Raw genomic sequence first — 21,719 nt, 5'->3', positions numbered from 1 at the left:
TGGCTCAATCAAATCGCAAAATTCCCTTTTCTTTTCAAATCAATTATTTATTGTTAATATTATTTCAATTATTTTTATGTTTTGCTTTACTTATCTTAAATTTAAATTAAATTCCAATCAGATATGAAACATTGGAATTTTAACGAATGTATAAAAATTAAAGCATGTGCAATAATTATTTTTTTGGTGCTCTAAAATTAAAAATTCTGTTATTTGATGTTTTATACAATGGTCACTTTATCAACAATATTATAAAAAAGAAGACTTTATTTTAAGAGCAAGTCAATCCATGAGAAAATGATGACAATGATGTTGAAATTAGGATGATGAAGAGTTGGTGCAAAACAGAATTTTTCATTGCTATTTTTAAAACGCAAAAATTGCAATTTCTTTTTGAAAATATATTAAAAATTTCGTATTAGGTTTGTAATATTGAAAAAGTTCATCTATTCGCTAAGAATATGCCTGTGTAGTTTGCAACGGGAAACATAAAATGAGATGAAATATGTGAATTTAGAAAAATCTTATTTGATTCTAAAAGCACTTACTAATTCGTTCGATATAGACCTTGCTTATATTACCTCTTCGTCAATGAACTTTCCAAATAAAATGCCAAATCTGTTTGCCTATGCTTCCCTATCCTTATTTTGCGTTACTTTTGGTAAACTTTTTGTTTTATTTTGAACAATTTTCTCTCTTATTCGTTTTTTTTATTCAAAAAAAAAATATTTTTCATCTTTGGATAATTTAAAATTTAAATTTACGATTTTATTATTGAAGAGATGGTCAGAATAAAATATAATTCCAAATTAATGGGGCAAAGTTTATAAGGGAAAGTTGAGATAGAATATAGTAGTAGTGGAGGAAGGAGTAAGAAATGAATAATTAGAATTAGGGTACTTTCTTGTTTTTAGAAGTTTTTCCTATCTTTGCCCACCTTTCCATCATTCCAATGTTTTATGATGACCTATGAAAATAAGAACATAGAAAATCGTTTAAAAAATTTAATTTATTTATACAAACTTACATACATATATGTATACTTTGATTCGATTTTATATTTTATATGAATCTAGAAAATTTCATTAAAGATTTTTAATTCATTTGTTATATTTTTTTGGTTGATATAGCTAAAACTTTTTAACAATGAACTACGATACCTTTTAGGGAACTGAGGATTTAATGAAAACGCATTGGAAGATTTGTTACTCTTTTTTGCATATTTTTTATTTAATTTTACAAAAAAAAACAATAGCCTAAAGCTGTCATGGTCAATGTCAAACTAAGATCAAATACAAAGTTATTTGATTTATCTATTGATGAAAGTGTGACCGTGTAGACAAAAAATACTTTTGTCATACTTAGGTAATATAATATGTTTCTTATGATAAAAGTTATTTGACAATTTCAGGTAGAAATTTTTCTTAAAAAAGCATTGACATCAAAAGAATTTAAAAAAATTGAAAACTGCTTAGATACCATAGAAAAAGCTTAGCAACTCCACAATCGAAAGCAGTTTTCGTATTAAAGGGAAACATTCATGGCAATTAATACTCTATTGTGTATCTTTTGAAATAAACCAAATTGAATCAACTAATTGTCTTAGAAACTAGAATGCAAAGTGTCATGTTAGAAACTAAAATGCCAGCCATCATTGAATTATTAATCTAATTATTATAAATAGTTTTATGTTTATATTTCTTGTTCTACTGGTAATTTTCCGATTTGCTGTTAAAAATTTCAATTTTTTTTTTATTTATTAGTTCAGACTTTAATATTAATTTTGTTTTTTTTTAAATTTATGTCAGTATTTTCCGAACTCATTGCTTTGCCTTTTTAAGCAAAAGCAAAACAACTCTGTAAAAAAATTTTAATTTGACTAAATTTCAAATTCAAAACTCGCAACATATTTGCAATTGGCATTTTAGGTTAATTGTGTCTCATTAACCTTAATTAGGATCATTGTGGCACTTAATAAAGAGTTACACTGTATGTTGCCAGATAAGAGTGACATTGAAAGTTATGTGACTTAAATCTAACTACAAATGCATTTGATGTTAGTTTGACTTTAACGATTATAGTTTAAGAATGCTATTGCTTCTTTCTAAGTGCAATTTTCGCTGAATTTGCTACCACAATCGCTAAAATGGTAATATGATGTATGTGCTTATATTTTCTTTGTTCTTATTCAATTTACTTTTAGTTTTGTATTCACTTATGTAAGCTGCACTAGCACTTTCGTAATATTTCTTTTATTCAAAAAGGATAACTGAAAAAATTTAAGGTGTTGAAATTAAGAGTAAATTCAAATTTGGTTTCTTTTTTTTTTTAAATAATTTTTTTTCATTTTATTTGTTTTTTTTTTATTAATTTTTATTTCAATTTTACTTATAAATAATTATTTTAATTTATTTTTTCTCATTTGATTTCAATTTTTTTTTATTTTTTTTCTTTCAATTTTTATATTTAGTTTTATTTGAAATTTTTGTCACGAATTTCCAAAGGATAATTTTTTTAATAATTGTTTTGTTTACATAATTTGTGATTTTTTTTTGTTTTTACTTTTGATTTTGAAAATAAATTTCTAATTACATTTATTTTTGTGTTTTTTTTTTTTTATATTTTTTAAACATTATATTTAATTATTTTATTTTTTTTATAAATTTAAATATAATGGTACTTGTATAAATATTTTAATTATTTTATTTTTTTTTTCATATACGAATTTGTGGTGTATTTTGAGATAAAAACAACGATCCTTTTTAAAAAATGTTTTCTGTATTTTTTTTTTGTATTTTACCCGTACATAATATTTTTGGAAAAGTTTTTATTTTTATTTTAGATAACTACGAATTAGTGGAATAATTCAACATGGAATAAATTTACTGACAAATTCATGAAAGAAAAATATAATTTTTATTAACTGAAATTTAAATTTCAAAATTCAAATATAAGGCGGTGGACACATCATATGTTTGTACAATTAAAATTTATTATTTTTGGTATATGTATTGATAATTGCATTAATTTGGAAGTGTGGATTGAAATTAAAAGCCGAAAATTGCAACACTGAAATTATTCTTGAGAATAAATTAAATTTAATAGAAGTTGAAAGAAGAGCGAGCGAACTAAAGTGTAAAAATAAGTTCAAAATAAAATGGCAGACAATTTACTTAAATTTTTTATAAAATTTAAAATCATAAATTTTAGGCAAAATTCTTTGTATTATTGTTTTAAAGAAGCAATGAATGAACTTTTCAATATTGTATTTAAAATAATTATTTATAAACAACACTAAGTGGGTGCTTTCAGTATAGTCAAAATGATCGTTATTTGACGCGCCCAATGACGGCAACATTCCAATTTAATTATTGTAATTGTCATAATATAGTTGTTGATTGTTATTTGATTTTATTGAACGCAATTTTTAAAAATTTAACATTTAAAGATCAAAATGGTTTCGATTTATTTACTATTATAACTAATGTATGTGAATTATATAAAAAAAAATTCTTTACGACGTATTAGACTGTCCTAGGAATTCCTTAGAGTGTCCTATACTTAGATAATACATACGATACGATAATATGATCATTTTGACTATGCCGGAAGCAGGCAAAGATTTAGGTATGATATTGAAAATTGCCTTTATACTTAAAATGTACTTAAAATTTAAATGAATTTTATACAGATATTACCTTTTAAACAAAAATAATAAATGCAATTATCCTGTAAAAATGGTTAAATTCTTAGCTTTCAATTTTGTAAAATTTAAAAATTAAATTTTTCACAATTTTAAATTATTCGAACATAAACTTAAACATTTCACAATTAAATACTATCATTTGTTTATAAATTTTAAGTTAATACATATGTACTATATATATATATTTATATATATGCAAAATTATTGTAATTGAAACTAAAATATCCTTTTTTTTAAATATTTTTCGATTTTTTTTTCAATTATATTTTGACTTACATGTAAATATTTTAATATTAAATGACACATTTATGACATTTATTTAATTATTTTTATTTTATATATACAGTTTTTCTAAATATATTTTATAATGTAATATATTATGCATACATTATTATAGTTTATTATGTACATAGTAATAATTACATATTGTTAAAATTATTTTAATTACTTTATATTTACATTAATAATAGATTTTTACTAAATGTGAGTACCCAAATTAGGGTTTTTTTTGTCTTATTCTGAAATTTTCCTTTATGTAAGATCAAAAAATAATAATTATATTAAAAAACATTTTAAAATATTCTGAATTTGTTATGGCAGTTTTTATTTCTTGTCTGTGAGAAAATTATGATATTTTAACATATTTAAATCAATGAGAAATTTAGAAGAATTTCCCAGGAGTCCATTAATAGAAATCATTTAAATTAATATTAAAATAATTAATTATTCTGATTTCTTTCTAATTTTTACCATTACTTTCAAATGATATAAACCAATTTGAACTGCCTAATTTTACAAATTTAAAGAAAACTCATATGATTAGTGGAGAAAATGAATAAGCCATGTATAGTAATGATTCTAAAAATAATGCCAGATTTAGACTTATTATAATCGGCCGAGCGAATTACATTTTTGAGGAATATAAGTTTTTAATCATATGAAAGCTCTATTTGCAACAAGCTTAGCGAATATAACAAAAATGTTTTGGTTAAACAAACTATTTTGAAGTTATGATATTGTTATTTTTAATGTCTCGTTGAAATAACAATATTTTAGATTTGGCGAATGATTGTGATTTAAAATGTTATTGAGTTCACTGAGCTCCTTCAGTGATAAAGCTGGTAATTTTAATTTGTTTAAATTTACTGATACAAAAATTTATATATATATGTACATACAACAATTACAAAATTTTCAAATTAAAAATATTTTTAATTGATTAAGTTTAAAATAATAAAGTTATTTCAAAAATTTTGTAATGTGATAAAACATTGATTTTTGCGTTAATTGACAATATTAATTAATTAAATAAACGATTTAAAAAATTAATTAGTCAAATAAATTGATTTGGGGTTTTATGTGAAAAAAAAAATAAATTTAATTTCTATTTTATTAAATTCAGTTTTTATAAATAACTAACAAATTGAAAAATTAATTATAACATTTCCTACATTTTTTAATAGTCGTTATTATTAATGGATGAATTTGAATTGAACAAATTAGTTAAAATTCATTGTACACCTTCTCATTCCCTAATTTTACTAAAAACATTTTAGCATTATGGGAAATAGTAGGTATTTATAGTGTGCATATACATGTTGATCCGATATAGATAACATTAAAATTGCTTTTTATTTGGTTATAATTAAAAAATATTTTTTTAAATGGATTTTAAGAATTTTTTTTGAAGCATAATACTTTCGGCAGTCTCAAAAAAAGTACAGTAATTAACCAAGTAAAGTTAATCGTATTTGTGAGTGATAGTTAACTTTTAAAAATAATTTTCTAACTTTTTGTATATTTAATTTTACATTTTTATTAATTAAAATGTTGAAAGCAGTCATCTTAGATGTTTTATACTGTTTTTTTTAGAACAATTTTCAAAAAATACTATAAAATTGTAATGGAATCTTAGACGAAAAGGTCAAAATGAGTCGAAAATTCAAAAATCAAGAAAAATGGACCGGATGTGTAAATTACAAATTACTGCATATTTTTATTTGATCCAGCTACTTTAATGTTTCTATAAATACCAATTGTAATTTGTTCAATTAATCCAAAAAGTAACATTTCCTTTCATCCATTTCTTTCTAATTTGCAATAATAATTTACAAATTTCAATATTTTCTGATTAGATTTAATTTACATATTTTATTTACACTTAATTTTGTTATTAATCTATTATTTATTTTTAATTTTTTTTCATTTTTTTTAATTTTAAAATATTTTCTAGATTTAATTTGAATAAATCTTCTAGAATTTTTGAGCATTTTTCCATATTAAAAATTTTATTTGTTGCCAATTTTATATTTGTTTGAAACTTATTAATTAATATTTTATATTATATTTGTTTTTCTCTTTTTTGTGTGTTTTTCTTTGTGTTAAATAAAAAAATTTATCTATTATCTATGATTTAATAAAAAAGTTCTCTGATTCCTCTACAGTTCAGTAATAATTTTCTCTTCAGTTTTATGAATTTTAAATACAAAAATTGTCATTATTATTTTTTTTATATAGATAAATACTGTGAGTTTATTTGATTTTCGTTTTATTTTATCTTAGGCGTTTACTAAACAAACCATGTATATAGAGTACAGCGCATTCTAAAACAATAACAGCCAGCGTTAAAGGGTTATTGAAAATTAAAATTTACTGCCTCGGGGGGAGTACTAATTTTGTTCAAAAGTTTCGAGAATATAAAATTAGTTCCGGATATTTACCTGAATATCCGAATGAGTTTCAAATATTTATTAAATTTTCGAATTAGTAAAATCAAAATGATTTCGTCTCTTCAATTGAGACCTTGTAACACTGGTTATAATTGAATTTTGTTCATTATTATACGTTTTGATTATAATACATTTAAACACGTATCACATCACCGGGACAATGTGTTTTCTGTTCATTATCATTTTCATCGGTATCATTATTATCGTTATCATCATAATCTCTATCAATATCAGTATCATTATCACTATTTAATCTAATATTACAATTAATTTCATCTAAATCTGTATCAATATTACCATTATCTGTATTATTACAATTATTTGTATTATTTACTAAATTAGAAGAAATAACAATTCCATCAATACCAACACCATTATTTTCATCTACTATTAATAAATTTAATTCGTTTACTCATCTACCACCCTCTCGTCACATAAAAACATCACTGCCAACAACAGATGACTTTCTTGGTGTTGTTGGTATACCATGTGGACATGTCTTGGCAGTTGATTCATCTTCAAATGTTACCATTTTTTCACGTGGTGGCTTCATTAAAATTTGTTGTCCAGGACCACCGCCACTTCCAACACCACCACTACTGATACCGACACCACCACCAGCAATAACTGGTGGTAATAAAATTGTTTGTGTTTGTGCTATTGGTACAGCATTTGACATACCAATATCTAAACCCGCTAAACCACCGGGTGTACGTCTTGGTGGCGGTAATGCTAAATCACCGACACCAGATAAATTAAATTCACTAACACTTCTTGGTACAAAATATTCCATTTGATTTTCCATTATACCTGTTGATCGTCTTGCTGGAGTATTTCTTTGAAATGCTGTTGATCTACGTGGTAATGAGCTGTATTGTGATGTTAAACTATAATGTGGATTAACGCCGATAATACTTTGATTAGGACCACCTAATATACCATTACCATTGCTACCCATTAGATCACCAGCATTTTGTCTATGTCAGGATTTTGATTGTACAGATGATACAGCAGAAACTGAAACCAATGCAACATCATCTTGTCCACCTAATAAATTATTTGGATTCGATGATGACGATGTTATTGTTGACGATGAAGATGGTGGTAATACTTGATCTTGTACACCAAATTTCCTTAACCAAAGTATTAATTCAGTTTGTATTAAACTAAAACACATAGCTACAACGGCCATACCAAATATTATATAACCGGATGCCAAATATTGACTTAAATTACCAGTTGGTGATAAATCACCAGAACCAATTGTTCCCAAAGAAGTAAAACAAAAATATAATGATTCTAATACACTCCAATTTTGAATTTTATGGAATAGTAGAGCACCTAAGCTAATATAACAAATTAAAATTAAAATGCATATAGAAATTGGCACACTTGGATTCGTATGACTCGGTCTTATTAAATTTGATGATCCTGCTGATAAACCAGATGACGAATGTAATTGATATGGACTATTATTACTATTGTGTAATTTCGATGAATGTTGATGATGTTGATGATGACTAAAATGTAAATGAGATGCTGCATTACCACCATTTGTATTTGAATTATTTGTATTTGTTCCGCTACTATCTAATGGTGGTGTTTTATTGCTTCCACCCGATGAACCAGAATTACCACGTTTTTTGCTATTACTACTACCACTACTGCTACCGCTAACACGAAATAAACAACGTATTGCCGATGATAAACCTTCTCCCATTGCTGATAAATATAAAAGGACAATGGGTATTCCAAATAGTGCATATATAAGAGCTGCTATACGGCCCCATTGTGTTCGTGGTGATATACCTCCATAACCTGAAAATAAATAAGCGAAAAATAACGTACATTAAATGGACTTTATTAAGTTATATGTAATTAAAATATGGAATTAAAATTTTTCTTAACATTTATTGTTTTGTTAATTATTAAGGACAATGAGTAGAAGTTAAAATTGGGACAAACACTTTTTTAATACTTTGCAAATATCATAAACTAATTGTTTGAATTTCGAATCAATGTGAAAAGCGCAGAGTTCACAAAAACAAGAATATTCATTTTATTTCCAATTACGGTCATGTGTACGACAAAATTTTAATTTTTCTTTTCTTCTTCATTCTAATGATATCCTTGTTCAATATTCTATTCAATTATGTTCATATCATGTTTCCAAAAGGTCTTTGTTTAGAAGAAATGGTAAAGTTTATACATATGATTTCTCCTTGTAAATATGCAAATTGTTTAAAAAAAAATGTTTATGTTAATTTTTTTATTAATCGAATGTCAAAACTTATTTTTTTTTGCTCACTTTTTATTTTTACAACGTAATTTGAATAATGGGTAAATTATGGAAAATCACTGGCGAAACCCATATGTTATAGAGATAATCAGGTCTTTTACCTTTCAACGCATGATGGCAGTATGGCACTGAGAGAGAATAAACGCTTTAAAATAAATTCAAAAGAAAAATTTTTTAATAGATTAGGAAAAGCGGAGAAAAGTATTTTTAAAAGTTTTTAGAGAGAAAAAATTTAATGTGAGTGAGAGTATAACAAAATTATACAAACCAATTTGTTTAAAAATTACTCTTATTGCTTAAATTAGTTAAAAATTTCTTTAAAGACACAATTTCTATAAGATTAAATTCATTAAAAATATAATGAAATTAAACTGGAAAAAGTGAATAAAGAATATAATAAAAGTGGGTCACATTAATAATGTAGATAGCCGCATAAGTAGAACTCCATCAGCGTCAGTAAATGAAAAACAAATGGCACGAGTCACATACAATAGATACAATGAATGTTAATTTTCACTTGTACAGAAAATTTATTATAAAAAAGAGAATGTAAAATTAACTAAATATTAAACCAAAAAAAAAAGAGGGGAGGGAAGAGGAATTTTGACATATATACGTACACACACATGAATATTCTCATAAATTTATTCAACTGAAAGTTTATAAAAATTTAAATTGTAATAAGCAGTAAAATTAGATGACCAGAATATTATAAATTTAAAAGCGTAACATAAAACAAAGTTTTTTTGAATACAAATTAAGAATAAAAAGAAATTAAAAAGTACCAGAAAGATTTGAAAAATGGAGGACATAGACTGAGTTTTTATTAGTACTTTCTTTTTCTATACTTTTAAAAATACTTTAAAAAGTTTTAATGCATAATGACAAAAAAAAAACACTTTTACCATTAATCTCCTACATAAAATGCACTATCATCTACATCATAATCATCACAGTTATAATAATCATCATCATCATCACACTATTCGTAAAATTTCATTTTATTTCATTTCATTATCCGACCACTTTCAGTCAGTTAAAATTCTCTTTTTATATTATTTTTCGTTATAATTTTCATTAAAAACATTAAATTCTGCCTAATTTTATACAATTGCATATTTTAAACAAAAAAAAAAGAAATTTTAACTCATCAAATATTCATAATGAAGAAAAATAATTCTAAACTAGAGAACTTACAGTTGTATGTATGTATGGAATATTCTCTATATCCATACATTAACATTAAATTATAATGTTGCAAGTGAAAATTATCATACGAAAGTAAACGAATGCAATGAGAAAAAAAATTATAACTGTAGAGTAGATGCTCTACTTTTCCGAAAATATTTTATAGAAATTATATGTACATACGTTTAAATTACTTAAATATATGTAGGAATACACAGACTTTATTTATGTATTACTTGGTAATATCAAACTTACTAAATAATAAATGGTACAAAAAACAAAGGAAGAAGAATAAGTGGATGTGGGACAATGAAATGATACAGTAAAAGTAGTTGCAGGACATGTTAAAAAAAATGATAAATTTGAAGATTTATTTTTATTGGATGATACCAATGATAAATAATAGAATGTATAATCAATATGGGGAAGCAATAGTATAATAATTATAATGATTAGTGCCGTGGTATTTTGGCCACATATTTCTTGTCGTCCCGAATATAAACAGAAGCTTTTAATGTGCGGCGGTGGTTTCAATGTTGATGGGAGCGAAAATACGTTCTGCGTTGGAAATGCACATGAATACGCTGTGCCGAACACACTACTGAAATGGCCCGCATTTACTGAAATATCCAATTTCTACACCTTTTATGAATATATACAATGATATAGAATTGACCCATTTCTCTATGCAGTTTCCTAACTATAATGCAGTTCAATGATTCGGAGAAGAAAATACACATTATAAATGAAAGTACAAATTTTTTCTTAACCTTATACGATAAGAGAACAAATATCAGTAAAATAAAAAAACAAAATACAAGTATAAAAAACAAAAAATTCGATTGTTTCCCAATTTCATAAATCGCAAGTCAATCGTTTAAAAAGCCAATCAAATTATATAAATCATAAATGTCAAAACTATTTGCTATTGCTTTCTCTCTTTTATATATTATTAGCTCTTAGTTTTAGAATATAGTTGTAAAAATTAATAGAAAGAGAAAAGTATGTATAAAGTTTTTTTTGTCCTTTTCACATATTGGCTATTAATATTATAATTTTAATATCTTTATTTTTGTCTGTGATAAGAAAACATTTATTTTTCTATGGATTTTTTTTATTGAAAGAACAATAAAAAGGAGAGGTAAAAAACCATTAATTTAATATTAAAAATCATAAATATAGTTTTTGGAGTTTTTCATCTTCTTAAATATAGGATTTGGTGTTTTATATAATTTGTTCTTCGATAGATTTACGTCTAAAGTGCTAAAGACAAAAATGAGGAGGAATATAGAAGAAAATTCGAGAATAGCCTACTTTAATACTCAATTATAGATACACAAGTGTTGAAACACAGTGAGCTTACCAGGAAAGTAATTTTGTCAAAAAGGAAAAAATTGTGTAAAATTTTAACAGCATTTAGTGTCAGAACCAGCAATATTTATTTATTCAAGCATATTTATTATTTATGAATCTCATTTTTTGTTAGAAATATATAGTACATGTAAATTTCCTTTAGCAAACGAATAAAAATACGTGGCCAAAGACCACATATGCATACCTATGTATTAAACTGTATTTAGTCTTTGATGCATTTAATTCACACAAGCATTCCTATTTTGTTAAACTCTGAGGAGTCTACATCAGTGAGATTTCGAAAATTTTTTGATATTCGACAACTTCTGCATAGTTACTGCAGAACTCTAATCCACAATGCAGTACAACCTCTTTATATTTTACTGCACAGTAAATTTTTTTAAGTTGCGGTACTCGTACTGCAGTGAAACTTTTATTACTGCGTTTTGGTAGTCACGGATTATTATGAATAAATCAAACTCTCACCAAAAAAAAAAAAAAAACCATCAGGCACTAAAACATTAAATATATTTTTGAATCTATTTTCGATTAGATAACATTGGTTTTTTGATAATTAAATGTTACTTTATTGAATAACGGATATAGAATGAATTATAATTGTCATGACGTGTATAATAAAATAACATCACATTTACATAATATGTATTATGACAATACTAATTAGGGAGTGTTACCATGTATAAATATATTAATGCTAAATCTAACAAGTTTCCATATTAAACGTCCGCACTATTAAAGTTTCCAACTATGCCTTTTAGCTGCCCCTTTATCTTATCCGCACGCATATACTAACAAAATTATAAAAATTCAGATAACATGGTTAATTACAAAAAAAAAATTATTTTGCAATCCAATTTGGCAGTGATACCGCTCCCTTCTACTCTCTGTTCCCTCTACATTCTTTTTTAATTATTATTTTCGACATTAAGACTTCCGGGTATTTTTTTTTTGTATTTTCGATTATTTTGATGGCAGCACACAATAAGTCAAATAAATTCAACAATATATCTAACGAGTATTTTATTAAAATATTTTTATTGATTTTTGCTTCCAGTTTTCATTTTTTGCGGGTATTATTTTCATTAAGTTGATGCAAAAGTGTAAATATTGACAAGGATATACAATCATTCTTTAATATTTTTCGATTTCAATATTTATTTTCATTCTATTTAGCTATGTATGTACATAACTATGTACGTTTTTATGTAAATGATACTTACTGGGTATTTATAGGACACAACGACTCACGAGTTGAAATTAATAAAAATAAAATTATTTTGAAGAAGCCGGAATGAAGAATAATAGTATTGGTAAGAAATGATATTTTTTTTTTTGCAATTTAATGATTGAAACGATTATATAATGAAAAAGTATAGAAGAGACCGAACAACTAAGAAAAAAAAAAAACAAATAATAAAAATAATGAGTGGGTGGGTGAAAAACAAAATATACAAAAAATTTAAGGATGCCTTTTATATCCTTTTCGTAGAAGGTGATTGACACCTAAAAAGGATTTTCTGTTCTAAATTTAGACTGTTTTTCGTAGGTAAAAACTTAAACTAAATTATTTAAATTTTATTTAATTTTCAATGGTATTTAAGTTAAATTTAAAAATTTTAGGATTTTTCTTAATTCAATTGGTTAATTCAATCTCAACAGAATTAAATTTTCAGAATGTGATGCTTTACGGGTCAGAATTCTGGGGTAAGTTGTAATACATGTGGTTATTTTGCTCGTTATTTACAGAGAATCTATTACTTCAAAATATCTCTTTTAATAATTTTTAAATATTTTTGTTATTTTCTTGGTACTTTTACGCTTTAATTTTTTACTTTATTTTTCTTTCCCTGTTGGTTATTTGCTTTTCTTATATTTCCAAAATAGCCACAGTAAAGATAATTTATTGGCTTCTTTATTCATCCTGTTTAAGGATATTTTTTTTTCATTTCAGTACTTTCCATATTATAAAGCGATGCGTTTGTAACATTTTTTTTGTTAAAAGTTTTGTTTTGCTTATTTTCATTTTTTATAATTTTAGTTTTTGCTTCGGTTATTAGGCATTATTACCGTTATTATCGTTATTTTACTACCGAAAAATGAAGAGAAATAACAATACAAATAATATGAGAACAAAAGAGATGGAAATGGGAAGAGAAAAAGTATAAAAAATTTTTTTTTTCATAATATAAGGATGAAAGCTGCTTTAGTTTCTTTCTTGTTATATTTTGTTATTTTCTTTACTTAACACATTTGATGCTTTAGGGCTGATTTTCATTCATTTTGCTTTTCTAATTCGAATCGTAATGGAAGGTTATTTTTTTCCCATTTATTACAGACGATTAATTTGGTTTTATATTTTTATATTATCGTAATAATATATGAATACATGTCCACTTTATATTATTCTGGCATACACAATGGTCTATAGACATGTAGACTTTCATATATAAAAATTAATACAGAATCTTGCCAATGTTTTAATATATTCTGTTAGTTACGGTATTTCTATTATACATCAGCGTGTGGTTTTATCAAAAACTTAAATATAAAGAATGGTAAGCTTTAATTTTTTAACTTATAAGTATTTAAGCATAGAAATTAAATATAAATGAATATTATGCAAGTTAAGTGTATAAACAGTGTCACGGGTTTTTTTTATTAAAAAGAAAATTACTATTGCTACCTCTAAAGTTCGCCTCCTTGAAATTTAACAATTAAGTTTCTTTCACTTTCAAATCAGAACTACCCGGTTTCTGATGAACATTTCCAATAAGATTACTAGAATTTTTTTACTTGAATTTTTTTTCTTAAAGCCTAATCGTGTATCTCGTTTTTTCATTTTATTTTTAATTCACTTTCATTCTCCGTTTTTCTAATGTATATTACATTTTTTCGATGTAATTTCTTATTTTTCAATAGGTTTTTCTTATTTTTTTTTTTTAAATTATCGACTGAACACGTCTCACTATCAAAAACAAAGTGAATACATTTTGTTATACATTTAAGAAAAAACGGGATACGAAGTACGGAATAAATCTTCTCACTGGAAAAATAAATTATACAAATATATGATTTTATAAATCAGAGAATCATATTCTTCTGACTCATCGAATAAAATAGCGAGATACAGGATCACGCACTAAAATTAGCATAGTGCGTATCTACATATATACTATTTTTATTTTTTGTTCAAAACAGAAAGATCATAACTATATAATGTGTCAGTATAATTTTTTTCAAACTATACATTTAAAAAGAGAATAAAATAATTTACTTAAAAGTAATTTTATTTGCTTTTTCCACATATTCTTTATGTTATGACCACATAATGGGAAAAATAGTAAATTAAAAAAGTATAAAACAAAGAGGAAAAACTGCAATACTTCTTCATAATTGTAATTAAATTATAAAATTCTTCACTTTTAAAACTAAATAGTTCAAGAGATTAAAAGGTCATATAATAACCTCCTTTTTGAAATAGATACCGTTTTTTATAATGTTTATATGAGTATCATTTAAATTATGTTAAAAGAAGGAAGAGTGAAAAAGTATTTGTTACTTTAAAGGTAGAGAGATGTTCAAATACCATTATCTTAAAGTAAACCATTGTAGACGTTTTATAATAAAAAATTCAACAATTGGTTATAATTGGATCAAAAATCCGGGAAAATATTAAAACTAAAAATTGTCTTAGGACAGTGTAAGTTTTGCTTTCAGTTATCACTAAATTACTTAGTTTTGTGTAAGCAAAGCAAGGAAAAACTACTTAACATCGCCTTAAAGGTCACCTGCTATAATAAAACTGTTCCTAAGAAATAATTTAGTACTATGAATTTAAAGCATAAAACATAATTATGTTATAGTTTAAGTGAGAGTGGCGACCTTGAACCTACTACACTAGCAAATTAATGTTGAGTGTTAATGTAGAAGCTGTCTACTCAAAGTTGACAGCATTTTTTTGTTTACTTTTAATTTTAAAATTTCAAAACATATTTCATGATAAAAAGAAAACTAAAAACACTTTCAAATCTTCCATTTTTATATAGAGTCTACTCCCATATATTTAATTTGCTATTATAATTACATTAAGTAAAATTGTATATTTGCTTGTCATGACAGAATAATTCTTAAAGAAATTTTTATGTAATTAAGTAAACCTTGTAAAAAATTAAAAAAAAAAGTATTTTTATAAATTAAAATGTTAACTAAGCTTGGAAAATTTTTTAAATGAAATTAAAACGGATTTTAATTGAGAATTTCCTGTTTGCTATACTTAGGTTTAACTACATTTTCTTTCTGATATGATGCATGTCGCACCAACATTAACACATTTTTTTTTGTTTTATTCAGGTGTTCTGGTATTTTGTTGAAAATATTTCATGTCCCAGAACCTAGAGAGTAAGATCAGATTTTTTTTACTTTTCAAAAGAAAATCCAAGTTTCTTTTTTTTTCTTCTTTCTTAAAATGGGAAATTTTATTTGTACAGAATTTTTTTCTGATTTTGAAAAGTTTTTGCTTTATTTCTGTGCCGTACTTGATGTTAAGAAATTGATAATGCTTTTTTTTAAAGTTTTTATAACGTTGATTTTAAAGAGTGCAAAATGCATTATTAATTTAGTTTTCCGATTTTGTTCTTTGAATGAAAAACGGGAACACGCTAAAAAAAATTGTTTCTTGTTTGTAATTGTTTGGTGTTTTTTTTAGTGCTGCTTCATTCTTCCTTGCAGATTCACTTTGTGAATCTTATTCCGCACTCCATTTAGTTCTCTTTGCTGTATTATAATAATTTATTTGAAAATTCTGTTTATTTTTTGTATTCTAATTGAATTTGATGTCAAATCCCATTTACTATTAAAAGTCCTTGAATAATTAATTCTAAAAACAAAAATGGAAATGTTTCTTATTAAATTTATATAGAAATCTTAAATAGGATTGTATTAATTCGAATTTTATAAAATATTTTTCAGAAATCAAGGAATATTTTTGTAAAAATTTATCATAAAAATTCTCTTAAATTATCATATAAATATTTTGCAATATTTCCTATTGCAATGTTCCTATTGTAATATTTATACGTTCCTCAAATGATATTGTTTTTTATACTATCCAACTTTTAGAGCACAGTTGACAATTTAAAAAAAAATCTTTCCAATTTTATTTTTTTTATTTCTCTACTTTTAAATTGCATTAAAGTTGAATATGTATAGCAAAAGTAGAAGGACTCCCTCATGCTTTCTAAAAACAATTCTTTTTTTTTTTGTAATACAAAAAGTGAACTTTACTTTTTGTTTTCTTCTAAAATGTTTTTCTTTAGTATTAAAAGAGTAAAAGGATTAAAATAAGTAAAATTTTAAGCAAAAAAATATAAAAAAAAAACAACAACAAATAAACAAAATATAAAATGAAATATATGATGTGTATATAAAGGAATATGTATATATAGAATGGCAAGATAAAAAGGATAACAGAAAACAACAAAAGACAAAAACCATTATTACTTTAAAGTAATTATTTTTTTTTGCAGTTAAAATGAAAAATGAATTAATGTTAAAAATAAAGAGCCATTTTCAGTCATATTTTAATTACCATTGCATGTATAAGAACATATGTATTGGTAAGGTACGCAAGGAATCTTCTAATTAAGTGGTAATTCAATTGAGCCCGCTTTTTCGAGCAATAGAGGATTTTTATCGTTTAGAACGTGGAAAAATATTACTGCCAATTTTGTTCAAGATCTTAAACTAAGGTGATAATGAACTACAATTCAAATGAATTTTAAGTTCCGCCTACTTAAAAGTCATACACTTTGGTTAAATAACTCCACTCGAACGTTCCAGAATTATTTAACGATTTCTTTTGTCCACATCGTGGGACTTTCCGGAACTCTCCTCTTCCTCATTCAAATTATTGTAGTGATTTTACAGGTGACAATGCTCTGTAAAAAAAACTCCGTAAGAACATTTTTTATATAAATACAATATTTTAATGATTTGTGGTCACAGAGTAAATCGTAGTGTTCGCCGTGTAATTTAGAAATGTTTTACGGGATCTTTTACTATGTATTGTAAATGATCTTTTATATTTTTTTTGTTATTTAAAAATAAATTAAAGCAAAATTGTTTATGTTAAAGCGTAAAATTAAATTATAACAGTCCCTCTTGTATCTGATATTTTCCTTCTTACATACTTACAACAGCAATTATTTATTTTATAAATGTTATATAACACACATTTTATAGTATATATATATAGATGACATTTACCTTGGAAACAATATGAAATCTAACATATATTATTGTCGTTCAAATTGCATATATAGACAATTTCCTACACACCCAGCTACTAAAATTTAATTTTAAAATCTTTGAAATGGAAAGAAGTTGTAGCAGAGCATCCAGAAGAAACAACATATATAATTGTTACACACTTATTGCTTAATTATATTTTATCGAATATAAGCTATAGATAAAAACTAAATAAGAGTAAGTGAGGCAAATTAAGAAGATAGTATAGAAGACTGCAAAAAGAAGTTAAAATTTAATTTGAAAAAAATTTGAAAACTTTTTTTTTCTGTAATAACTTTTTATTTTCTTAGAAAAAGAGAAAATAAATTTTAAAGATTTCCTAGTTCGCTAAATATGATAGGGTCTGTCCCATTATATTAATTAAAAAAGGTTCTTTTATATCGGTTGTCTGAATGTGATCAGAAATAAATATAGCGAATATAAAAGGTATGATTTTTAGCAATAATAAGAGTTTTTAACCTGAATGTAATAAAAAAATATTCACTGATTTTATACAATATCGAGGCAGAAAGATCCATATTAATTTTTGAATGCATCTTTATACATTTTATACTTATATATTCTTTCGATTTACAAATTGAACTTTAATCTGGCATCGGCAAATGCTTCTAGTAAAAAAAAAATGAAATTGACATACATATAATACAATAGTTTTTAAAACTCTTTTAATTCTGCTTACAGCAACTACCTTGCATAATTCTCATCCATTCTTTATTCTAAAAATAAAAAAAAATTTAATTCTTAACAAAAATGAAAATTCAATGAAAATAATTTCTTTTAAATTTGTTCTTGAAATAAATTTTTTTCAATTGAATTGCCTGCCCTTTCATTTTATTATAAAAATAATTTATTTTTTTACAACTAAAACCTTTGTACATACATATGTATACAGACATAAAATCTGTGCATATTAAATGATTGTATAATAATTAAATTTGTAACCTTTGATATTTAATTGGAAAAAGATTTTAATTTAACAATTAAAAATGAGTAATAAATCTGTGTTATACGCCTTTTTTCTTAGAAGAAAAAAGACTTTATAACTTTTTAAAAATCATTTTAATTAATTTTTAATTGAAATAATTATTGTCTAAAAGTTAATATCACATTTAATTAGGATTTAAAATGTAAAAAGGATAAAATAAGGAGACAAAAAAAATTTAAGATTTAAGAATTCGAACAAAAGTAAAGATTTGAAAAGTTTTATCAAGGTAAAAGTTTTTTCTGGATTAGGGGGTGGTACTTATATAACTGAAATGTACTCTTACACAAAGATACGATAAAGCTATAGTCGTAAATTTTTACTTAAATTTAAAATGCATACACATATGGAATGATGACAAATTTTCGACAATTTAAAAGTGATTGAATTAGATTTTAGAAAGAGAAATAATATTTATTTTTAATCAATGGCATTTTAATTTAATATTTTTAATGTTAAATATATATATTATTTATAGTATATATTGGATATGAAAGAGGTGATTCAAGTTAAAGTGCCTTTTTGATTACTTCGAATGGTTTATAAATATGGATTAATAATGGATTACAAATGGGAACTGGATCAAGTCAAAACCTAAGAAAAATAAAAACACTGCAAAATAAAGCAGTAAGCAATCGATAACAACTCGGCATATTGAACAATAACAGAAAGCTTGTACCCAACATCCTAACCATAACTTAACACAAGGAAAAATGTTACACTAATATGGAACGAAAAATGCAAATTCCTATAGAAATTTAAAACTGGCTGTTAGCAATATATTTAATAATTGATTATTAAATTGATGAATACTCTTGATAATTGTGATAACAAAAAATTCAAAAACATTATTAATAGTCATGTTCTATCATAATATATTTTTTACGACTCGTTAATTTGAATATTTGATGCTAAGTTGATATTATATTAGTTCCTTATTTTAGTATTTTCTTTCTCTTTTTAAATCCATTTACACTCTACTATATTTTTGGTAATTGTTTGTTTTCTACTACAAAATATTTTGTTCATATATCTCATGCTTTAAAACTTTTTAAGATATTATATCAATTATTTTTCAAAATTATTTTAATTTAAATTTAAGTTTGATTTTTTTTCTGTTGATTATATTGAAATTTTTATATATGTATGTATTAAGTTTAATTTTCATATTTTCAAAACTAAAACTAAAAAGAAAAGCAAGCAAACTTTAAACATACAAACTCTGCATGAGCTATCGTTTTGTTGAGTTCATTTTGAGAAATTTTCTTGAAATAAAAAAAAAATTGTTTCCCTTACGAGAAAATTTATGCTACAATAAATTGAGAACAATCGGCTACTGCATTACTTTGGCACTGCATTCAAATCGGCTACCTTTAAGACATCTAGGTATTGTGTTCCAAAATTATACTTATTTTTGGTAATAATTTAAATTCATACTAAAAAGAGAATTCAAAATTGGGGTTAATTTAAATATTTTTAAATTCTTTAAAAAAAAATGCTTACGCTTTCAACTTGGGGGACGTTGAAGTTTTAGCATAGGTAAATGATTTATATTAGAAATATTGAATTCATAAATTAAAAATAATATCATTTGCAATATCAAAATCCATAAGTCTTAAAATTGCAGTTAAATGACATAAAAAAAAAAAAAACCAATCACATAATTAAATGTTATCTTTAAAATGAAAATTAATTACTTAAATAATCGAAATAAATTTTTTTTCATATTATATCTTTTATTATCCCGAATTGATCATACATAAATTTTTAAATTTTAATTTTATTTTAATATATTTTTTTTTTTTTAATATTCGACCATATTTCGTAGTATACAACAACACAATTGTTTTAATAATAATTAATTAATTAATGAATTTATTCATTTTGTCTCCTTGAAATTATCGAATAACAACAAGTATACATGAGTATATAAAAATATAACAATAACTTTTATTTTATTGTTATTGAAAATGAGGTTTAAATTCCCCAATTTTAATTTTAATTTCAATAAAATAATTTTTTTTATTTTCTCAATTTTATTTATATACTTGTATTCATATTTTCACATTAAAATAAAAAAGTATAAAAATCGAAACAAAAAAGAAAAATTACAAATAATTATTATTAAATGAAGTGAACTTTTTTTTCAACTTTATTATAATTACTATCAATAATAATTAGTTTAAAAATAGTTAAAATAAAAGTTTAAAATAGTACAGAAACAAAATAAGACAGTTATTTAAAATAATATTATAATTTTAATAATTTTATTAATTGTAAATGAAAAAGAGAATAATAATTAGTGTAAAATTTATTATAATTATTTGTCATTAAAATATTTGTTTTTTCTTTTCCGTTTGCATATTTATGGGCTGTGAAGCAGAAACATTAGCTGTGTACTGAACTGACAATAAAAAATATTCTTGCCAGCTACTTGGAAAATATTTGAAGTGGCCGTATCGTTTTAAAATCACCAAATTTCTTAGAAATAATAGTTGACAGAAAATACAACTGCCCATTTTTTCATATTTGTTACATAACTAATTAGTAGTATATAGTATCTGATTTTGAAAAAAAATTCCTTGACATTTCTTGTTAAAATAACCCATTACATATAAGTACTTACTACTAAAAAAATTAGAACTGAGTTTTCAAAAATACGGAATTATTGTTTTTCTGAGAAGATTGTATTGGCTTGTAACAACTATTTAGCAATGAATCGATGCAATCTATGCTGTCCTGAAGAGAGAGGACTGCTTTAAAACACGAAAAATTTAATATGTACAATTAAAATCAAACAAATTTGTAAATGAAAGTTGGGTAAGTGCGAACAGAGAATGATTTGATTACTCTTAAATAAGTTTACAACAGCTTTGAAATTTGAATAGGTAAGTAATATTATTTTCCCTTTGATATATTATGTATAGTATTTCTTTTTATTTTTAAGAAAGCCAATTTTTTATATTTTATTATTTTCATTTTTTTTGAGTATTTCATAAAAAGCGAAAGCGAAATGCATTAAAAAAAGAAAAATATAATATTATTTTTTAAAAAAATGTTTTCTTTTGTATTTTCGTTTCATAACGCTCTTTTGTAGTAGGACATCTCTTTTATCTGTGTTTATTACCACTTTTA

The 21,719-nt window shown here is 24.1% G+C and overlaps 2 protein-coding genes across 5 annotated transcripts in view; both read right to left on the bottom strand.

The window, feature by feature from the left end:
* Positions 1-4,307: 4,307 nt before the first annotated feature.
* Positions 4,308-7,393, bottom strand: LOC129607749 (uncharacterized). Its single transcript, XM_055518926.1, has one exon. It carries the CDS (start codon positions 7,391-7,393, stop codon positions 6,866-6,868), a length of 528 nt encoding a protein of 175 aa, XP_055374901.1. The 3' UTR covers positions 4,308-6,865.
* A 24-nt stretch (positions 7,394-7,417) lies between these two features.
* LOC129607748 (TWiK family of potassium channels protein 7-like) overlaps positions 7,418-21,719 on the bottom strand; it is a 293,642-nt gene continuing 279,340 nt past the window's right edge. For all 4 annotated transcript variants that reach the window (XM_055518922.1, XM_055518923.1, XM_055518925.1 and 1 more), the window contains one exon: positions 7,418-8,253. In XM_055518922.1, coding sequence (XP_055374897.1) covers positions 7,418-8,253 — 836 coding nt within the window. The remainder of the gene's footprint in view (positions 8,254-21,719) is intronic.

This window comes from Condylostylus longicornis, unplaced genomic scaffold (assembly GCF_029603195.1).
Source record: "Condylostylus longicornis isolate FDR11 unplaced genomic scaffold, ASM2960319v2 ptg000028l, whole genome shotgun sequence".
In the NCBI taxonomy this organism is placed as follows: Eukaryota; Metazoa; Arthropoda; class Insecta; order Diptera; family Dolichopodidae; genus Condylostylus; species Condylostylus longicornis.
This window is presented reverse-complemented; position numbering and strand designations above follow the sequence as displayed.